This window comes from Leptinotarsa decemlineata, unplaced genomic scaffold (genome assembly GCF_025532065.1).
Source record: "Leptinotarsa decemlineata unplaced genomic scaffold, Ldec_3_MD MMD2_tig00026307_RagTag_RagTag, whole genome shotgun sequence".
NCBI classification, from domain to species: domain Eukaryota; kingdom Metazoa; phylum Arthropoda; class Insecta; order Coleoptera; family Chrysomelidae; genus Leptinotarsa; species Leptinotarsa decemlineata.
This window is the reverse complement of record NW_027412681.1, coordinates 3667716-3690684: the sequence shown is the minus strand read 5'-3', so window position 1 is coordinate 3690684 and position 22969 is coordinate 3667716. Positions and strand designations below refer to the sequence as shown.

The 22969-nt window shown below is 35.7% G+C and overlaps 2 protein-coding genes across 2 annotated transcripts in view; one reads left to right on the top strand and one right to left on the bottom strand.

Moving 5' to 3' along the window:
- Window positions 1-22969, bottom strand: part of amon (prohormone processing protease amontillado) — a 102832-nt gene that overhangs the window by 6893 nt on the left and 72970 nt on the right. The window contains exons 6-11 of the mRNA XM_074181354.1: window positions 20091-20179; window positions 12684-12859; window positions 10891-11103; window positions 9601-9701; window positions 3934-4167; window positions 450-614 (exon numbers count right to left, since the gene is read on the bottom strand). Coding sequence (XP_074037455.1) covers window positions 450-614; window positions 3934-4167; window positions 9601-9701; window positions 10891-11103; window positions 12684-12859; window positions 20091-20179 — 978 coding nt within the window. The remainder of the gene's footprint in view (window positions 1-449; window positions 615-3933; window positions 4168-9600; window positions 9702-10890; window positions 11104-12683; window positions 12860-20090; window positions 20180-22969) is intronic.
- On the top strand, window positions 6111-8019 carry LOC141485101 (uncharacterized). The gene is made up of 3 exons (XM_074181116.1): window positions 6111-7020; window positions 7086-7156; window positions 7458-8019. Exons 1-3 carry the CDS (start codon window positions 6869-6871, stop codon window positions 7544-7546), a joined length of 312 nt encoding a protein of 103 aa, XP_074037217.1. The 5' UTR covers window positions 6111-6868; the 3' UTR covers window positions 7547-8019.

Genomic DNA, 22969 nt, shown 5'->3' with positions numbered 1-22969 from the left:
AGGTTAGGTACTATCTACGAGTGTAGCTGATTGTATAATTAATTGAACTGCACCACTTGCTGTTTGAATTTATTTGATATCATTCACGTCCAGTTTTTTTGAAGAGAAGACGATTGATCATATTTTCATTCCGGCTGTGTCTTAAAAATTGTTCTTCATAGACATAGTATAACTAACAAAAATCTAATGTACTATTGTTGTTGAATGAATTAATACCTACATAAAAAATTGTCTCAACAGAATTTTTCATATGAATATCATACATATTGTTAACTCAACAATAAACAAGATTATCTCCCCGCTTCAGAAGGCATTTCAAACATTTGCAAAACAAATAATCGAAATCCAGAGGTGTTTCTAGGATTTTTGAGAAAAATGGACCCTAATGGGACATTTGAAAACATTTTAGAATGAAGGGAGGTATACATCATAAAAGAAAATCCCCTTACCGTGTTCCCATCGGTGACGTGAGAAACAGTTCTATGTCTCCCCTGCGGCTTGCGTTCAGTGTTATGACAGGTTGTACGTGTTCAAGATAGCGTACTTCGGTGTTCTCCCCTTTGCACGCATCGGTTGTGATTTTCAAATATATGGATTTGTTGGATGGAATTTTTCTGGAAAGGAAAAACATTTTAAGTCTCGACACATGTGTCTGCCGAAATTGTAAGAGAAGAGATGTGTAGGAGCATTCCTTATTCACTATAGGTAAGTAGTGTTTTTTTCAATGAATACCTACCCATTAATGATAATACTATATATATATAAAACAGAAATGCACAATGAAATATAAATGAAAAAAATATATTTAAAAAATTCAGATATTTACATAAAAATATAAACTGCTGTGAGAATATATATCTCGATGAATCAAAGTGGGAGTTGTTTATCGGGAAAAAAAGGTTTTTGCTTTCCACTTTCCCATGTTTACACAAAATAAAATTGGAATCTTACAAAAAAAGAAATAAACTCTTCAGAAAGATGTGTACTTAATGCATAGAAATTGTTATCTTCATAACTAATATGCGCAACTTTTTATAGACCAATTACTGACGGTGAATCAGATGAGATTTTGTATTCAAGAGCACAACTGTTCACACATTTATTTTTGTTAGTTAAAATGTATAACCACACAGATATAATCCATACCCCAACTTTGAAGAAACTTGAGATATAGGGACTGCCGAATTTCGACAGTTGCTAATGGAACGGCCATCTTGTTGGAACTACGTCTGTCAAATCAGTTGTCCTTTATGCAGTCTGTTTTGCCAAATCACCAAAGACGGATATAGCATTCAACAACACGTGTTGGTAATGAAATTGTTTTTCCACATGGGTGTCTGTTTGGGCCATATTCTTCTTACTATTCGCAATGTGGTGGATAAATTTGGGAGTGCCAGCAACGCAAAGTACGGAAATCGCATTAAGAAAATGCCAAAATAAGGTACTTTTAAAGTGCTTTTTAGGTACCGAAGTCAAAAATTAGGTGCTCTGTAACTTACACCGCAACTCAATACTCAAAGTTGTGTTGCTAGCATTATGTGATGCTAGCAACGCAATGATAATAATAATAAAATATTGAATGTTAAGGGAACACTATCGGGTGCTAATTAAGTGCTAAACGGCGAGGATCGTAAAATTTTCTAATTAATAAACAAAAGCTTCCAATTTCGCTAAACAACAGATATAAGAATCAGGTCTCTTGAAAACGAGGACGAATGCTCTATCAGGTATAAACTGAGCGTGGTAATAAAGTGCTGATTAGGTGCTTGCAAGAAATTGAGATGGAAACGACCGCGAAAAAGCGAATATCTTTAATGCCTATGGGGCTCATGGACCTAAAAACCACCATGACTGATATACTGAGTTTTTATAGTACGTTATTTAATGAATAAGGGCAAGAAATCAAAGTGCTAATTAGGTGCTCACGAGATAAATAATAGTAAACCTAGATTCCATAATGCCTATGGGGCATGGGTGGTTTTCCATAACGCCCCAATCTAGATCCCATAATTCATATGGGGCTTATGGACCCGATAACCACCATTGAAAAATGCTTGAAATGTGTTTTTCCGTCAATCAGCTATTGCACCCCTACGAACGATAACCCTCAGAAATCGAAACTTGTGCGAGCTAAGAACTAACGATGTCTTACCTTTTAACGTGTGATTCACCTAATCAGCACTTCGTTAACACGCTCAGTTTATACCTGATAGAGCATTCGTCCTCGTTTTCGAGAGACCTAATTCTTAAATCTGTTGTTAAGCGAAATTGGAAGCTTTTGTTTATTAGTTAGAAAATTTTACGATCCTCATCGCTTAGCACTTAATTAGCACCTAATAGTGTTTCCTCAACATTCATTATTTTATTATTATTTTCATTGCGTTGCTAGCATCACATAATGCTAGCAACGCAACTTTGAGTATTGAGTTGATGTGTAAGTTACAAAACACCTAATTTTTGACTTCGGCACCTAAAAAATGCCTGAAAAGTACCTAATTTTGGCATTTTCTAATTGCGATTTCCATACTTTGCGTTGCTGGCGTAACAGAGCTGAACTTTTTCCAGTCGAAACACTCATCCATATATAGTAATGCCCAAATGATCTCGTTCAGGTACACTTTCGAAACTTCCATGTTTTATTGCAAACTGCACATCAGTGTGTTGTTTTTGACGATTGTGGAAAATCACACACTGTGTTCAGGAATAAAAACATTGCTGCTCACTAATTCACGACTGACTTGAGTATCATTTTTATCAGACACTACTGATGATATGTCTATTAAAAAATCTGTTTAAATATGTTTTTCAGTTAACCAGCTGTCTAAGTTGTGTAAACCAGCGTTGCAACTTTCTGCCAACAAAATATCGTCTTCTGTCGATCTGTATCTGTAGAGTAGGGAGGGTGAGTGTAGGTCCACAGCACTTGGGCCACATGTAACCCATTATACATCCTCCCGAGGAGTTATCCTCCTAGGTCATCGTCCATCCTGTCCTTTCCAGGTCACTAGTATACATCTCCTTTATATCGGTAGGTGTAGGCCAAGACTCGCCGAACACACACTCTCTCATTGACGATAACTCCGGACGCTCGCTTATGACATGCCTGACAGTTTCATCTTTCTGATCACAAGTCCTGCATAGAGGTGTGTCTACTAACCCCATAATATGAAGGTGTTAACGTAGTTGACAGTGGCCAGTCAGAAATCCTACTGTTGAGCGTAGGTTTTTTTCTGGTAGATATTTCTTCGGCGCCAGCTTCCCAGGGTCGCTACGGTGATCCTGGCAAGACTGCATTCTTCGTTTCCATCCCATTTCTTTAGGGATTGAGCATGATTGTGACGTTTGGCTGGTTCCGCAATTCTTCTGTCTTCTGTCGAAATTTAAAGGGAAGTGTCGTCAGCATACATAATGCATGTAGCATCCAAAATGACATAACACCAATCATTGCAATAAATCTTACAAGTGCAGGCCCACTGACTGACCCTTGGGGTACTCCCATAGTTGAAATTTGGCTGGGTCTTCATTAGAAAAATGGTTTAGTGAAAGATACTGATTACGGCTCTCAATGAAAGATGGAATCTAGTCGCATGCATTGTCTCACAGAAGAATAGTTCGACACAGTCGACAATATCTTTTAAGTTGTGTATCTTATATTTCTTAGAATAGTAACACTTTGTCAATGAGATTTAATCTTCGACAATAAAGTTCATTTTGATTTGATTTGATTTATTTGATCAGTCTGTGTTAGGAATCACAGGAAAGACCTCGTTAATCTTTAGCTCGCACAAGTTTCGACTTCTGAGGGTTGTCGTTCGTAGCGGTGCGAAAGCTGGTTAACGAAAAAATAGATTTTAAACAGTCGAATGCTCTGCTAAGATGGCAATATATCCCAAAAGGGCACTCCCCCTGCACGTAGTCAGTAAAACTACTTACTGTATTTCCATCACCGACCCGGCCTCGCAGTGGTATCTAGGAGGTACCGTTTTCCATTGTTTGGCAAGGGCCACCATGGCACCTGCGTCCAAAACACCGAATCCAAACAGGTGGTTGAACTCCAAACCGACGCCGTTCATCGTCCACTGGAAACGTCCTTTGGCATCGAAAAGGGAATTTCGTTTCGAAGTTAACACGGTGAGATGTTGTATGTCTCGCCAGGAGAGTTTGTTGCTGGTGAAAAAATAATGATTACTGTGGATATTTTCGAAGAGGCCGGATTCGTTTATACATGACCCTAGATGTTTTTTTTTACTGGTTGGCACACTATCCCTTTGAAAGTGTGGACGTAAGAAGCCCTCCTCTCTTATCTTTTGAACGGGACAAGATGTCCCCAAGAAAAATATTAGGGGATTCTATTGAGTTATCTAGCGGGCCTTTCTAAATAACTGCTTTAGCCTTTCCAACTGTTCAACTGTCACAAAAATGTTTCGTTTCTATGGATTTTTCGCTATTCGTTATCAATATTGTAGAGAATTGCATTCCCTACAACTTTTGTTTCAAACAAACTTTTTTTATACGTTGAAACGTTTTCTAGACGGAAGGCGGAGAGCGTCGTCTTCCGAACGCTGTTGACATTTGCCTCCAGATGTCCCATGATTCTAGGGTCAAAGGTTTTGTCTTCATTGACATCACTCTGATATGGTAAAGCATTGAGACCTCAGAGAATAAGACATAGAGTTGCCATGCCTGTACGGTACCTATACCAATACAATACATGTGTTTTGAAACGGGTATCGTACTATCCTTTTCTGTACAACTTATGGGCGCGGGGGGGGTGGCGGGTAATGAGAAGTTATGGAGAGTTTGTTTACATTTGAAGTAAGTTGGACCATAAGACAGTGGCGATTGGTTTAGTTGATAATCGGAGGGATATTATATATTTATAAAATAAATCATTTCAGGTGAAAACGTATTCTGTTCAAATAATTGCTACAGAAAATTTGATTTATTATTTATTAATGATTATGGAAATGAAGCCAGTTTTGCTAGATTTTTATTTATGTATGTATGCTTTATAAAATCAGATGAAGAAATTTGTGATTTATTCTCAGATTTGATAAACAAGCGGTACGGTTTGTGAGGTCCGATATAAATAATTTTCAATAAGAAATCATGAATATTTATAATAACGATTGAGGTTTGATATTATTATGTGATTTCATTAAAAATTGGTATCTAGAGGTCTTTGTGGACCGACATAATGTTTTTTTTTAATAATCCATGCTGACGAATTCTATAAATACGAAAAATCGTTAATGTAAATGAAAAAACTGTATTCAAAATTGAAAAATATGTTTTTAATATGTGTGCCATAGGTCATATCCATTCTGTGATCAACAGAATATCAATGTTCAGTGTCAATAGTTATTCTTGTGCAACCGGTGTTATATCTGTTATTGCTCACTTAACAACTAACTTACGTCACACAAAGAATATGATCTCCGTTTTGGTTTTTCTTTCTTTGCACGAGGCTTTCGAGTTGCATACAGACAATATTCAATAAGAATATGGGATATATCAAATAATGAAATAATGTAAACCTAGTTTCAAAAACTTCATTTATAAGAATAAGATCAAAAAAACGATCATTACAAACATCAAAAATATCCCCTTTCATAATTTCGGTTCACAAAGAACCTTAGATACCAATTTTGAATGAAATCACTCAATCGTAATTATAAATATACATGATTTCTAATTATATTATTATTATTTCTCATTACTTTTGAAATTAACATTTATCATTGTTATGAATTGGTTCATATGAAATAATTTAATTTTAAGCCAGTCACCACGTGCTTTATTATAAAGCCATACATAAATAAAAATCTAGTAGGTGATAGAAAAACTGGCCTCATTTCCATAATCATCAATAATAAATCAGATATCCTGTAGGAACTATTTGAACAGAATACATTTTCACCTGAAATGATTTATTTCATAAATATATACTATCCCTTCTATTATCAACTGAACCAATCGTCACTGTTTCGCCAACTTCTTCCCGCAAAAAAACAAAGTTATGCTGCCTTCAAGATAAGGATGCAAAAAGCTACTCTATTGTCTTCTGTTACTCTGAGATTGAGACAAGCTTGCTCAATACCCCACACAGCACTAGATATTCATGGAATATTCCCTGTATATCATAAAACGAACGTATATATTCCAAATATTCATAGAATATTCTTGGAATATATACATGCCTTCAGAATATTCATAGAATATGCTTGAATGAATATGGCAGGATTATTCCCGAAAGAATGTGCATAGAATGTCTATAAATGGATTATTCTCCCTTGAATATTCTAAGAATATTGTCGATCGAATATACCATATAATATATTCTTAGAATATATCCCCACGGTATATTTTGGAATATTCTATACAATGGAATTTTGAATTATCTTATAATAACGTATCCAAAAATTCAATATTATTAAAAACAAAAATATTTGAAGATCTTAATCGAATGCATAACCTAATGTATATAACCCTGATAGTGTTAACCAGTTTTTGAACTCAACGCAAAGATTCTGGATGAATTGCTCCAACAGCAACTGTTGGAAACGACAAAAAATTTGAATGGGCCAATAAATGAACCAGTTGCATCAATAAATTGGTTAATTCTCATCCTATTTGTCTTTTTGTATTTGAAATTATTTAATTACAAAGCGAAAAATCCTGGAAACAGAGAAATGGGGAAGTGAATAATTGGAATAAACGTTTCTCATTGGTCAATTGAAGTGTAGCGCGCGATAGTCGAATAAGCTCTGTGAAAGCGGCTGTCCCTTAATGCATGGTACATTTGCGTTTGCGTTAAATTCGACATTTGATTCAACATGGCGGTTGACGTGGCAGGTTCGCGTGTGTAATGCATGGTGTGTTGGTGTTATTATCAAAGTATAATTCTGTCACGTTCAGTGTACCATTTATAATTTGGGGTTGTCCAATTTGCAGTACAGCGAATAGTTTGATTTTGGATCTTCAAACAGGAGAGTTGCATCTATTCAGTCTTCAAGAAAAGTAAGTAAAATGCAAAAGTATCGATAGTAAAGTCATGGTGATTAACCTACTATACCTCATTTTAGGTTCGAGGAGAGTTGGTGTGTGGAATTTGTTGGTTTGACTAAGTACAGTTGTGTATCTTCAATAGAGAAAAGTAAGTGAATAACACATTTTTTTGTATCATTTGTTTTCATGATTTTTATCAATCGTTTTCAAGATAGTATCAATTTGCCCAAAAGGAAACAGAGTGGTACCTGGTACAGGCAGGTGAGCCAAAGAACTGAAAACGTAATGATTACTTTTCAACAAGACAATGCAAGTTGCTCTCCAAGTCATAAAATGTTGTAAATGTTCATGAGTAACCTATGCGAAAAATATCTATTTGATTTTTATTCCAGTTTTATTGTGCCACTTTCAAATAGTGATAATGAACGTTAATGTACATTTTGTTCCAGGTATTACTATTGAAACACTGGCTGATGCATTGTTGGACAAATATAAGGAAAACTATTCTGGTGAGCAAAGTTTGAATAACTTTAAGTAAGTGAAATTCATTGAAGAACCCATCATACTACTCATTTTAAATACTTCATTTGTGGGTTTATTTTTCTAAGTGAGAAACCTAACCTAACCTATTTCTTGATGTAATACACTTTTTCTTTTTCAATGAAATGATATATTTATTATTTTTTAATTAGTGCTGATGAATTCACAGAGTTGTTATTTTAGTATATTTTTTAGTATACATTTGTTTGAGAGTAGGAATATCCTAATTTGAATACATTTCTAATATTTGTAATATGACAGTATTCAGGAATATTTTATTCAGTGAATAAATATTTTGAATTAGATTTTTTATTTTTAATATTGGTTGAAACGTCAAATATTTCAGTGTATATTGTTTTTAAAATATATTTGTTTATGAATATTATGTGTTTTATTACTTGTGTGAATCTTGTATCAAAATGCAATATATACATGCCTAATAGCGGTTACTCGTCACATTCTTGGAATATTCCAAATATTCCTAGAATATTCATAAAATATATTTAAAGAATATTCTATGGTGTTTCTCTATTGTATATTCCTACAATAAACTATGAATATCCTAAATATTTTATGAATATTCCTCGGGTTCTATTCCTGGAATATTCTTAATAGAATATACCTTAGATATTCTAAGAATATTATAAGATATTCCAAGAATATTCCCAAGGAATATTCTTAGAATATATCAAAGGTTCGCCAGGAGCACTTCCAGGGAATATTCTCCAGAAGATATATATATCCATGGCATATTCATAGCATAATACAATATCCTTAAATGTATATTCATAAAATATACCTGGAATATCTATTGCTATGTGGGACGCTGGCCACAAGCTGAAAAGCACTGCAACCTCGATTTCCTGCATCTACATCGCGAACCACAACCACTCTTGCAGTTGCAGAACATTGTATTAAGCAAATCCTCTGAGGCAAGTGCTAAAGTTGTGATAGGTTCCAAGAATTCGTTACGCATTATCCAACCCCATTGTTGAGGTTCCAAATCATGCCCTAAACAAGTTTGAACTTGATACTCAACACAATTGGAATGTTGGTGAGCTGCTGCACTAGTTGGTGGAATATTTGATAACTGCACAGGTGTATTCAGTTTTGTTGACTTGACGTACTCTACAAAACGAATGTGATCGATAGTGTGCAAAGATTTTGGAACACTATAGACTGCCAACAAGATTTGAATTCCAATCTCGAATAATCTTCTCCAAAGGCTGCTGCAAGTTGATTCAAATTCGGCAGTTTTTCAAATGTTTTCAAAAAGTTTGTCCCTCAATTAATATTTCAATTTTAGGAATCGGTTATGAGTTTTGAATTGAATAGATAGATGCAGAAGATAGACATTTAAGTATGTACAGCATTAAATAATCTGTAACAACAATATAAATTGTATAAATGACAATTATATAATTGTTAGGAGATGAAGATCATTGATAATAATGTATTTATCAATAATCAATAAACTTCATACAGCGTGTTTTTGACCGCGCTCTCCACTCTCTATCTGGAAAACGATTCAACGTATAAAACATTTTTTCAAACAAAAATTGTAGGCAATGTATTTTTCTACCACATTGATTATGAATACAAATAGCAAAAACCCCATAGGAAGCCAGATATTTGCAAAAAATTTGCAAAAAGTCGATTTTTGTAACCTTTGATCGTAGATTTCAATAGACAACTTTTAGGATGTGAAAATACAAGTTCATACAAGTTAATAGCTGGGCATCTCAAATTGCAAGATACCCAATTTTGACTAAGATAACTGAACCACATTGGTTTTTTCATCAATAAGTACTGAGAATGATTCCTTTTCAAAAAAATTGCTCAAGTCTGATATCTTGTCGGAGTTCAAAAGTTGAGAGGGAAATAATTGACGTCAGCGCTGTATGCAATGAAAATATGCTACTCAGGTACTTTCATCTGTATACTAGAAACACCGTCACAAATCAATTATAGCGAAACCCCACGTAACCATCAGACGCTCAGTAAGGAAAACACGATTCACATAAAACATAAATCATACAATAAAAGACTCACTTCGCCTCCAGGGCCAGAGCGAACACACCTGCCGCCTCCGGAGCGGCAGCTGATGTTCCCGAATGAGTCGTCGTGCATTTGCCGTATAAATCAGTCGTTGCCTGAAAATCAAACGATGGTCAGTTAGGAAAAGCAGTAAATATCCGGATTTGTGTATAAAAGGACAGACATGATTTTGCCGTAGTGCCTGGAAAATGGGTTAAGGCTTCCTCAAAAATCTGTATTTGGTCCAATAAGGGTTGGTATTTATAAATTTGGCACCCCCACAATACCCCATTAATTACGTGAAATAAAATTATTATGACTAGGTTGGTAAGAACAATCATGAAACAAAATGTTTCAAGTCTTGTCTCCAAAAAAATCTAAATTCAACCGAAAAATATATCTCAATAGGAACAATCGGTTTGAATGCTAGAGTGACTTTTAGCACACTCCGATAAGATGAACCCGTGACAAACAATTAGAATTGCAATATACCAGGTCTGTTCAAAAAATTAGCTGAATTTTCATTTGTCTCAAAATATATTCATTTATTGTAGTCGTTACCATGTGGTACGAGATTATCATGAAAAATGAGAAATAAAACTTTCTGTTACCAATAAAAAATTTTTTCATCCGCTTCAAGGATCCTGTTTTCGAATAACAAAAAGATTAGTCGATCCAACGATTAGAAATCAGGGGTATACGGAAAGTCCCATCAATTTGGTGTCAGGTGTGAGGTATCAGAAGATAAAGACACAGTCACAATATGTGGTGTGTATCGGGTTCTAGGGTTGAAATTATCTGTAATAATATGAAATCAATACGTGGCTTGCAACAAGAGTAACATTAGAGCCCTGAGAAATCATGGAGGCAACCTATGAGGGATCTTAGAATCTTGGGCCTCGATGAGATTAGAATAGGATATTAATTGGAAGCCCTGGAATGGATAGCATTCGAAAATATAAATAAGTTATGAAAGGAACTGGCACAAATTAAATAGAAAATTGGCCCAATTCAATTAGCTGAAAAATTACGAGAATCTAATCAAAAACAAGAAATGAAATTTTCTCCTATGTGAAAGTAACCAAATTCAAATATCGACATATGGTTGCTCATTGAAAATTGGAGAGAATATTATTCTCAAGACCTAAATGCAAATCTTCTAATTATAATATTGAAGAAGGACTTTTTCCCGATCGATGAATGTAGTCTAAATTCAAAATAAAGATGCTCATATATAACGAATATAGATTATTATTCGAATGTTGTCATGTTATTCTTTCACAAACACTATGAAACAAATCTCACCACTCCTGTATTGGGGTCCTTCGCACCGTTGCTGAAAGTTGAGGCTAAGGTGGAGGAACAACTCTCATCATAGTGGGCGTTTTGACCGTCATTGATAGCGCTATTTATGCTTATGGTCCACATACTAGCCGCATATCCATCACAGTTGCAGTCGTCATCCTCACCACCGTCTCCACTGGCCCATACGTAGATATTTCCCAGCCCGTTACGGCCCTGTACAAGAAATATGGTGTTACGAACATGTTGGACAAAAGCACAGAAAGATATCCCAGAAACAACAAATGAACACTGAATATTCATCAAGACCCCAATAATTCAGTCTGAAAACCGAGGACAAAGCAAGTGAACCAGGAATGTATCGATTTGACTCGTGTTCAACCTTCACGATTTTTAAAGATTAGAGTCTTCTTTTACAGTGATAACTATAAAAAACCCAGCTACATTGCTATGAATACGTTAAAAAGTGAGACCTTGTTAATCGCACAAGTTTCGACTCCCGAGAGTTGTCGTTCGTAGGGGGCGACAGCTGGTTAACGGAAAAACAGGTTTTCCTTTAAAAGCTTTCCACATTTTTGGTATAAACGCCTTTCTCCTAACGTATGTCCATTTCAATTTATATATTTCTCCTAACCTGAATTTCAGTCCAGGTCTCGTGTATGTATGCATTGGATTCTTGAGCGTGTGCCAAACAAGTTCTGTTGTCAATTCCTTGCTGACAGCATTATTTCCCAGTCATTTAACGGAGTGGTTTGGACATTTCTCCAGACTTCTTGATGATTTTTTTCATAATAATCACAAATAATCTACAATTTCAACAACTCCAATCTACGAGTTGAGGACGGTAATAAGCAGTATGGAGAATAAAACAAAATCGTACATTTTTGAAAACCCTCCTTGAATATGATCTATTGAAGATTTCAGTTGGAGCATATGTATTTTTTATGTTAAATACTCTGTTCATTAGTGTTAGTTGTCACCTGTAAATGCTATTCGTGGACTTCCTCTCTGATCACGACAGGGAATGGTTGTGCCAATAACGTTCGCCCCCAAAGATCGTCATCGAAGTGGAGTCCAAAAATAAAGTTGAGTTTGTACAAGTAACTGGCCGGATATCCGTAATTGCTGAAGCCAATAAATGAAAAGGAAGAAGAATATGTTATTTTTATTTTCTCTTCTTTCATTTTGGGTTCTTATTCTTAATATCCAGTTAAAAATAACGTCGTGATAACTGACAGAACAGAATAAACATTTGAAAAATATGGAAGTAGTTTTGCTATTACCGAAACGATGTGAAAGATTATGTCAATGAATCAAAGTATACTTTATTGTCAAAAGAACAGAATTCTACTTTTTACAGTTATTATATCAAAATACATCAAAGACATAGGTATAAATTCATTGTGTATTTGTCATGAAATTAGCAGTTACTCGAGGAAAATCAATAACGTATTCAGATAACACTTTACTGTGAGATTTTCACTGGGTAGTTTACAAAACGGTAAAACGTGTTTCGCTATACAATTGCTTCCTCAAGCGTTTTCATACTGTCTACATTCTACTTAGTGTGTGCTTTATATAATAACAATTTGACCTTCTACCCACATAATCACTAATTAGTTGTTAGACTGCTACAGGCACCATAGAACCAACAGAAGAATTTTGAGATACAAGAACTGACAAAACTCCTTAACACTACAGCTTTTTCACATATATGATCTCTGGGGGTTGAATTGAATGCATATTTCTCCAGGGAAGTCATAATATTTGAGTTCTTTATTAGCTTTAATACTCACTTCGTTGACGCCTCTGACAATGGCTCTCATAGTGGAGTTCCTTGGTCCATCTACGGTTTTTCCATCGTCAGTTGGTCCCCAGGAAGCACTGTAAATATCTATGAGATTGGGTTCGTGTCCCATCGAATTGGCTTCTATAAGATCTGTCATATACGGTTGGTCCAGCATTCGGATACCTAGAAAAAGAATCAAGTACAACATGGTCGAGTTGTGCAGAAGTCAAAGGAGTCTAATCTCAATCTATCCAAACAACCTTGACCTTTAACAAGGCAAAACGTACAAGACTCGAGAAGGACTGGGGTATATCAAGCCAACCCCAAAGAGTTCAAAAAAGTCAGCAGACAAAAACAAAGAGAAGCCTGGAGAGCCTAATGTGAGGCAGTCGAAGACTTCCCACTAGCTTATAGGCTACAGAACGCACTCTCAAACGACCACCATAAGGGTGTCGGCCACCTGACGAGGGAAATGGTGACAAAGCCGACAACCTCCTGAGATTCTTATATAAAGTCACTTCCCAAGTTCTGTTTTTCCTGGAACGACGAACTGTACGGAAGTACCAACAATACCTTCACAATACGACTGGTAAACTGCTAGTGCAGTAATTGATGAGGATAAGATAAGATGGACCACATCGAGCTTTACCCCCTACAAGGTCACCAGGATAATAACGCAGACTTTTTCCAGCGTAATGATTCCAATAGCGATGGTGAACAATACGAAAAGGAGATACCAGTGAATGAGATTCGGATGCATTTGAATACTGAAACACAGAGAGTATGTTTTCAATGTTTATAAGAATCTACATCTCAAGTTTGGTTTCAAGGGAAACAAACTATTACAAACAACATTAAATTTGACCGAAATTGCTTTCTCAATTGTACGTAAAATAGTCAAAAACAAATCTTAAGAACGCAATGCGATACAGAATTACCAAAATCTTTAGATATTCATCTAATAAAATAATTGAAAGAAACAATAGGTGTACGACTGTTACAAAAGCAATGCGATTCCTACAACTGAAATCATAAGGAAGAAATTGAATGCTTCCGGCCATAACGTGAGCTGCTGTGACAAAACTCTTCAGAATTGGATAAAGAAACCAAGATTCAGATTTAAAATAACAAACAGGCGTCAAGCAGTTATGGAAACAGATAACTAAATATAGACAAGAACAACGACAAATTTTCTATTTGTACGAAACTTGGTATGACACTCACGATACAATTACGAAAGGTTGGACTGATGGTTCGAGAATGTGTGCGCCTAACATGCCTGCAAACAAAGAATCGCGACCAATCATTGTGCATTGAGGAGGAAGTAAAGGATGGGTTCCGAATTCTTTGAAAATATGTGGAAAAAAACTTGAGGACTGCAATTTTGACTCTATCATAAGAACATGGAAGCTAATGTTTTCAAGGAATGGTTTGAAAACACATCGATCCCAAATTTGGACGCGAATAGTGTAATAGTTCTCAACAGCGCTTTCTATCATTCGCGACAGCTCATCAAAGTACCGAATACAAATTCGAGGAAAGATGTAATACAAAGTTTTTTAAAGGATAACAATTTGTATTTTGAAGATTACTTTACCAAAAACCAACTACTTGAAGTTTTACACATAAAAACATTTGAAAAGATGTATGCCCTTGAGAGTATTGCTGAAAAGTATGGACACACCATACCGAGATTTTCTACCTATTTTTGTGTTTTCAATCCCATCTAATTGATTTGGGGAAAATTGAAAGCAAAGCATCTGGCGTAAAAATAATTTTCCAAATTCTGATAAGAAGATAATAAAGCTAATTAAAGAAGAAATATCTAATATTACCGAAGAAGACTGGCAGAAAATTATTAAAAAAGTAATTTTAGTTGAAAAAGACCATATGGAGATTGGATACTTCCATATTAATGGCGGAAATAAACTCATTATTGATGGAAATGACGACAGTGATAGCGAAACAGAGAATATGGAAGAGAAATTATCAGAAGCTTTCGAAGAAAGTTAGTGAAGTGTTTTTGAAACTATCAATTGTATATACATGTGAGTAAGTAGTATTCAGAAGTATTTTCAATTATCATCCTGTTATTTGAGTCTGAGAAATCGGAATTACAACAATTTCATTCCTCTCAGACACTTTCATTCAATCCAACTCTTAAGAGGCAATGAATACCTTTAACCTAGATAATAATGATGAGAAATCTACATAAAATACTCATCACAGTCCTAACAAAAACTTTCAACCTCATTTCGGATTATTCTAACCCGTGAAATGCTTTCTAAAGCACCACACCAAGTAGAGAACTCTGTTAAGTATCCGGAAACGTACTAGAGGTTTTAAATCCCACGACGGAACGTTTTAATGAATTGGAAACGTGACTGGATGAAACGCCTTCCTAAAGTCGAGTAAAAACTGCGAAATCAATACCTTCGTGATCCTATGAACAGCTGCTGATGAATAAGAGACACCACCTATTGAATAATCAATCCGTATTGATTGGAGTGAAGATTGGATTCCATTACCACCGTTTGAATTGGTTTCTTGTTATGGTGAGCTTGCTTCTCACAAGATGGGATGTATGGGATTCGTATCGACCGGCATTTCATACGTCTGACCAATAAAGTCCGCATAATATGGAATTGTTTTTATCAATGTCGTTATCCGAAATTTGACTCTGGCATCAGTGTTTGCTTCAACTGGGATGAAAAGTAACCAAGAAAGCAGACAAGTGATTTGCATTATCTGTCAAATTTTAATTTTTTCCAAAAAAGTTATAGGAAAAAGTTTTGCCTCGTTCGATTGATGACCTATTTATTTTGTAGAAAAAGAATAACTTTCGTATAAGTTTTACTAAGATTTTTATTCTTTACCACCGGTTTCGGTTTATCAAACCATTATCAAGTAAACCAACGCATTTTGATAAACAGATCTTCAGAAATTTAGGTATCGAAATGGACGTGAATTGAAGGTTTACAAAACATGTCACAAAATGTGTTCAAAGAAGTAACATGAGTTTGAAAATGCTTTATCCTCATCGTCATTTATTATCAATAAGTTTGAAAATAAAATTAACAAATGCTCTTGTGTTGAGTCATTTTGCTTATTGTGATGTTGTGTATGGTTCATGCCTGGATAAAAAAGATGTTTTAAGAATTGAGAGAGTTCAAAAGTCATGTCTTAGGTATATATATATATTGTATTAGAAAATATGACAGAATTTCATATAAACTTAAGAAAACCAATTGGTTGACTATGGAAAATACACGTGTTTTACACTCGGCTACCCTCTTCCATAGAATATTGATTAACAAATGCCATATGCATATGCATATGCCATACTCCCAAAAATTTTGAATTCTTTTCTAATTTCATTTCGCTACCAGACAATTTTACACTACTTGGTGTATCTATTTTTTTGTTGTTGAGTTCGAAACAAAATAATGTTAGTTTTCTGGACATTCAATATAAGTTTATTTTTTGCGAACCAATTACTTACTTCACTTAAGAAATAATTTGCCTGTTGAGTTAAATCAAATGAGTTAGAACTAGTAACTAATAAGTTTGTGTCATCCGCATATTTAGTAATGCTGCAAGATATATTAACAGGATGCTGCAATATTTTCGAGATGTCATTCATAAAGAGTACAAATAAAATTGGACCTGTTATACTGCCTTGAGGAACCCAGTGTTATTTGTTTTTACGTTAGATTTAATTATATATCCATCAATTGATATTTTTACTATTTGTTGCCTATTTGTTAGGTATGATGTGAACCAATCTGATGCAGTTCCACAAATTCCATACCTTTCGAGTTTTTCAAGTAGATATTTATGATTGAGACAATCATAGGCTTTGGATAAATCCAAGAAAACGCCTAACAATAAATGGTTATTTTCAAATGACTTTACTATTTTTTCCGTAAATTGCATAATGGCTGTCTCTACTGATTTTCCCTTGACACATTCTTCGAAGTATATTACCATTCAGTAGGGATGACATACGCACAGACTTGGTCTGTTGAATGACAAAAATTGTTTGGAAAATGATGTGAAAGCGGGACACATATTTTCTGTTTGCCTCGCTGCGGACCAAGTCAGAGTTCCACACTTGTCATCTGTCCTGAAAGACCATTCACCGAATAAGCTAATCAGCTTCATTTGGTAACTGGGAATATTTGGCCAAGATTGAATAGGTGTGAGTCACAATAAACCCTTGTGGGTTGCAGTGGAGGGCCACTCACTTTGGACCTAACCTTACCTAACTCCACTGAAAGATATTTTGTGAATGATTATTTCCCTTTCAAGGATGTTCTAGTCTGGAATATATCGAGTTGAAGAGTATCCGGAACAGCCTGATTTGGCACCCACTGATTTCCTCATCACCTATTCCTGAATTCTAAAAAATCTCATTTGATTTATTTCCTCATGAATAAAATGGGAAATTTCCTTCAAATCATCAATCTGATACAAAATCGTTAATTGTTTATACAATAAAGTGGAACCCAGAGTATTCCGTCTAATAAGTTGAAAATAATACGACCTTTCCTCGAGGAGGAATGAAATTACCCAGACAAAACATCATTAGTGATTATTCTGATGTTTTATCAACGACGAATTTATTACCGGAGGGTTAAAGCCCCTAAGTGAAACCAGTGAACTCATCGTCTTTTTTATAGCCCGGATAAGCTCATTAGTCTTCACGAAGAAATGTATATAACCAGCAATTAATTTAATTAACGCCCCAATTAGTTTCAGGTAATTTTTGGAGGATTTAGGGATACATAGTTATTTATTGGGGAAGTTAACAAAGCTGTTAAACCCCTGGGAATGCAGTGAACATGAAAGTCATTGAATGATAATATTTTCAACTTGAAATTCTGATATAGTAAATATGGTTCAATCTCATAATAGTTTTATCATGCATTATTTTATGCATCAATAATAATGTATTAAATCATTTACGATCACAAAGAAATATATGATAGCTCAACATTTATAAAAATCGCCACAAAAACGTGAGATATAACTAATTGATATATAGAAGTATCTCACACAAACACAAGAGAAAATTGAAATATAATGAATATCTATATAATATAATATCATCGACTTGGATATTCAGCAACACTGTAAAAGGAACCGTTAACCAGGAATTCTTTCAGGGTCTGTTTGTAATTCTTTTCTGGATTTTCCCTTTTCATGCAATCGGGAAGATTATTAAAAAGCTTTGCTCCTACGTAAGATGGACGGTTCTCATATAAATTAGTTGAATGTTTTTGAACTTTACGAAATTACCATTTCTTGTAGGATATGCATGAAAATATGAATTGCAGAGACGCTTGTGTAAATGTTAGGAATATTTTTGTATATACAGTGCATTTCTTCAATGTCCCCCTACCTTTCATTTTTTGAACTTTGTTGTTATATATAATTGCTTTATAGATTAAGTGAAACTTTGTCCACAAGATCAATCTTATGACAATAAAGTACATTCTCTCTCTCTCTCTTTCTCAATAAAGAAATGCACTATATATGTTATTTAAAATGGAGCAGCCCCACATCGTGAAAGACGCGGGAACGAATAACAGCATAATGAACATTTAAAAGCTGATCAGTACTGAAGGTAGATGATATTATAATATGATAACAACAATATAACTGGAGTTTTATTTCAACACCAAACCGTTATTTCAACACCTAGACAAGTATTTTGATCACCAAGTGATCATCTTCAGGAAGAGTATTGAACAGTTTGATCTTCTTCTTGAAGATGATCACTCGGTGATCGAAACACGTGTCGGTTTGGTGTTGGGAGGAAACTCCTGTAATATTCATAACTACTCCAAAGGTGCAGCAGAAATAATAACCACAGTTCAATTTCTGATCTGACTCACACCCGACTCCCAATTCATGTTGCTGTCAACATAGGAATCATGAAATTTAGTACAGTCTGACGAATTCACATTATGAATACTTACTGTGACCCTTTCCATCAGCAAGGGTTGTGTGGTCTGCATATAAAATTATTCGGTTTGTATTCACATGTTCTGGCATATCACTGATGAAAATCAGGTTCATCAGAGGTCCCGAAATGGATTCCTAAGGGACTCCATAGTCATTACCGTGTGGTTGTGATTGACATTCCCTCTGAATTCTAGGGAGTGTTACTTACTCAAGAGTATTTCATGAGTACTGATATCGAATGCCTTGGATAAGTCGAAAAAAAAGAGCACCAACGTACTTTTTCTAATCCTGATGAGAAATATATTCAAAAAACTGGTATAAAGTACTTTCACTCGACTTACCCCGCCAAAATCCGTATTGAAATTTGGTTATTATGTTAAACTTGTCCAAAAAATTTAAACATCTTATTAAACACACACTTCTCAAACACCTTACTTAATACCGTGGGGTACTGTTAAGGATCTATAGTTCTCCATGATGGTGGGGTTTCCTTTTTTCAAAATTGGTGAAAGAAGACTAGACAGCGGTTACAGAGTTTTAAAGCGAATCGATGCATTAGATCTGTTAACCGATTGAAATTAAATTAGCATGAATTTTTGCTCCTATTTCATGTCAGTCCCAAAATTTGAAATGTTTTGAGCCTATATGACCGTTTCTTTTCTCTGGTAGTAATCTCAACATATATCTCGCAAACAAGCTCAATCGAGCTTGTACGATTGAATTTTGAGTAAATGATTTCGTGACAATTTAAAACCTACGGTTTCGAGATTTCACCAAGTTATCATACACTCAAGACATTTGATTGCAAAATTTCAAAAATTACATATTTGCACACATTTTAACCGATTATTTCCTTCAAAGCTTCTCCTCAACAGCGTTAAAACAGACATTTTCAATTCCATTCTAAACATTATTCTGAATAGTAGCAATTCAAATAAAATCGAAAAGAGTACGTCCCGTACAGTTAATGCATCTTGTCAAGAAAGTCGGGTGATTTGGGAGCCGGCTCTGCAGTCTCATGTCAAGGCACAATAGTATTCAACAATGAACTCCTAGAAGTTCTGGTCCTCCATTTATAATTCCAGTTTTCTACGAGCTGTAAGGGGTTTTGAGTAAACTGGAGGTCACTCAGATCATAAATGAAATCCTATTGTTGAGTTCAGTCATTTATGAACAGACATTTTTGTTGAAATTTCTCGTTAATTTGAGAATGAATATTTTGTTCTCATATCGATGCGTTCTGCTGTTTTCCAGTACTGTTTATGTTTCTTACAGACCCACTTCTTAATCTGGTTCCTTACCAAAGACTATGATTTGTAATTTTAGCGACTGAAATAACGCTTGGCCTGCTTGAAACCATTGGGTATCTTGCTTTCTACGTTGTATGATTTTATAAAATATCGAAGTAGGTTTTAAAAAATAGAGAAGTGCAAATTTCACTCACCTGCTATTTTTGAGTCATATGCTACTCCTACTCCACATATTCCATTATCTCGAGCAGCAGCTACTTCACCGGCACATCGAGTACCATGACTGAAAAAAAAAGAGTTCGTCAGAATTGAGCAATTAGTTTTGACGAAACATCCAGAAAAATCTGGAACATTGTTCAATACTTAATGCTACCCAGATGCTGAGTAACTAATTAGAATTATTCAACCCGCAGATCTTGTAGAATATCACTCATCTAACACAACAGGACAGTACAGTAAAATTGGTTAAGATCATCTTCAGGTACTGGAGTATTCACCTGAGAATTATTTTCTTCACTGCTGAAGTTAGTTACGATTGATTAGGTTTCTTCATTCTCATATAAAAGTTGCATTTCACATATTCGAGAACTTTCCTGTCCGAGAAAATCTACACAAAATTTAGCTTCTGTCTTTATCGAATACTCACACAAGTTACACATTCTCCTTCTTTGTATTTTCGTCAAATTCCAGTAATCGTTATTTATTTGGAAAGATATAACCTTTCCTGAACTGAATAACCATACTAACTGCTCAGCTTTTCAATTCTTTCCGATCCGAGGATCTGTTCATTTCTAGAATAAATCAGATTCCTCGCTCCAATGAAGAAAAATGAACCAGACGGAAAACGCCGAGATTGCCGTGCCCAATAAAATTAACATATTCAATATTTCTTTCGGGGTTTTGTGTTATAAAAACACGATATTGTCGTTTTGTTGTCAACATTTCCTTGGGGAATATCACCCTTGAATAATGTTCAGGATTGCCAATGCAGATGAGGCAGGGAATAAATCATTTTTTCAATGACTGTTAGTCGCAAAAATATTCACTGTCGAGAAAGGAAATGGTTTGTGTGTTTCTGGAAAACGGATTAAGTAGGTACTACGATATATCGATGTTGGTTCACCTAAAACTTTTAGATTCCACCATAACATTTATTGAATCTTCCTTCTCGAAAACTCCCATGTAGAAATTTGCAACCACAAGCGTGGGAGAACTTCCTATGGCGACTTTATCCACTTGCTCATAAAAACAGTTATTCTATTGGGAATATGTAGTTGTGATGTTTTGTCCCCTAGAAAATTCGTTTGATCGGCTGCAACATCTTGTTGACTGGTACAATGGTGAAAAAAAGGACGACATTGGAACTAACCATAGTAGTATTCAGGTGCAGGTACCAAGTATAGTTCAAGTGGACTAATTCGTTGCGGCATAATTCCTTTGTATTGTTTTTTTTTTGGCCTTTGACTTCGCCGATACCTTTAAGATTACTATATCGGTTACTTCGACTATACTTGTTTTTTTTATGAACTGAAATTCTCCTTTTTCTTCATATAGCTGCAGTAGGCTAGGTACTTCGCAAGGAGATAAGTAAGAGAACCAATGACGTGTACAATTAGGCAAAGTTGAAAGTTTGGCTTGTCATTCTTAGGAGGAGTTTAAGTGGTGAGCCTTCAGTCTTTCGCAGATGGCCCTTTTCTTCAGTTGGAATTGAAGAATATTCGATGAGTCGGTTGATTTTCTTCAGCATATTGATTGTAGGGTCACGCTGGAGTTTCTTGTAGGTTAATGGGTCCAGAAGATCAAGTATTTTCTGTTTGTAGTCCTTGGTATTGAAAACTAGCAAGGCGTTGCCTTTATACACGAAAAGTATGATGATCTCCTTGTCAGTATTCAATTTTTGAAGTGTTTCAAGTTCTTTGGCACTGATGTTCGATTCGGACGACTTAGCATACTAGAAGATACACGCAGACAACTTTCTTATCTTTCCCGCTACCTTTTATGGCGATACACTAACCGTTCAAACGGTTATAACATCCACAGACCATTCACAAACCAACTGATCAATTTTGCAACTGACTTGTTTACAGAAATTGTTGTTTTTGTGGCTCAGTTTACATCGAAACTACCAAACGCAACATCAACACCATTATACAAGAACACAAGCGAACCTGCCGTCTTATGCAACCAGAGGAATCCGCAGCACATGTCCTAGCACAAACAGACCACTACTTACAATATGAAGAAAATAGTGTTCTGTTTAATTCAACGCATTACCACGCACAAATAGGAATGCCATTGAGGTTCGTGAACATCTCAACAATTTCAACAGAGAAGACGAAGGTAGGTCACGGGTCAACAAAATGTGGTATCCAAAACTCAAGAAGGCAAGAAATGAACTAGAACACAACTCCGATCGACATTCTACGAGCAGATTACTTGTTAACAGCGACGGCCAATCACAACAACCCAGCAAAAGTGTGAAACAATCAAGAGTGAGCATTCGCATGGACAAGCCACCCCCATAACCATCCAAACCATCACACCCACCACAATCCCCACTATCATACCCTCCACCATCCAAGAAAATCATAAATACGAGGAGCAAGGAACTCGCTAGTCTGTCGTTAGTTAGGGAAGCCACAGCGTTAGTTAGGGAAGCCACAGATTATGCTGTAGACGACCCCTCCCGATATAGAAGGCCCCGACACTCTGTCGAATGAGGCCCTCATGTCCCCCGTTAATGGATGAATAACTTTTTCATCCATCCCACCCCAGCCAGGTAGGGGTATCCCGTGAAGGTCGGCACTGATGTCCAAGGACTTCATGCCGCCACCAATTCAGTCATGAACCCATTGGTCCCTCTCAAGACCAACAATCAGCCAAAAGGGTAGGGGAGCTGGTCTCCAACCCTGGATAAAATCACGATGACATTTTGCGTCGCTAGTCTGTCGTCGCTGAGACTTTGGGGTATGATCCTCGTTCTCACAGTCAACGCATATACCACTGATGATGTCTGCCGTAGTATCAGGCGAAACATTTGTTACTATGAGTTCCAATCGACCATGGCCTACCA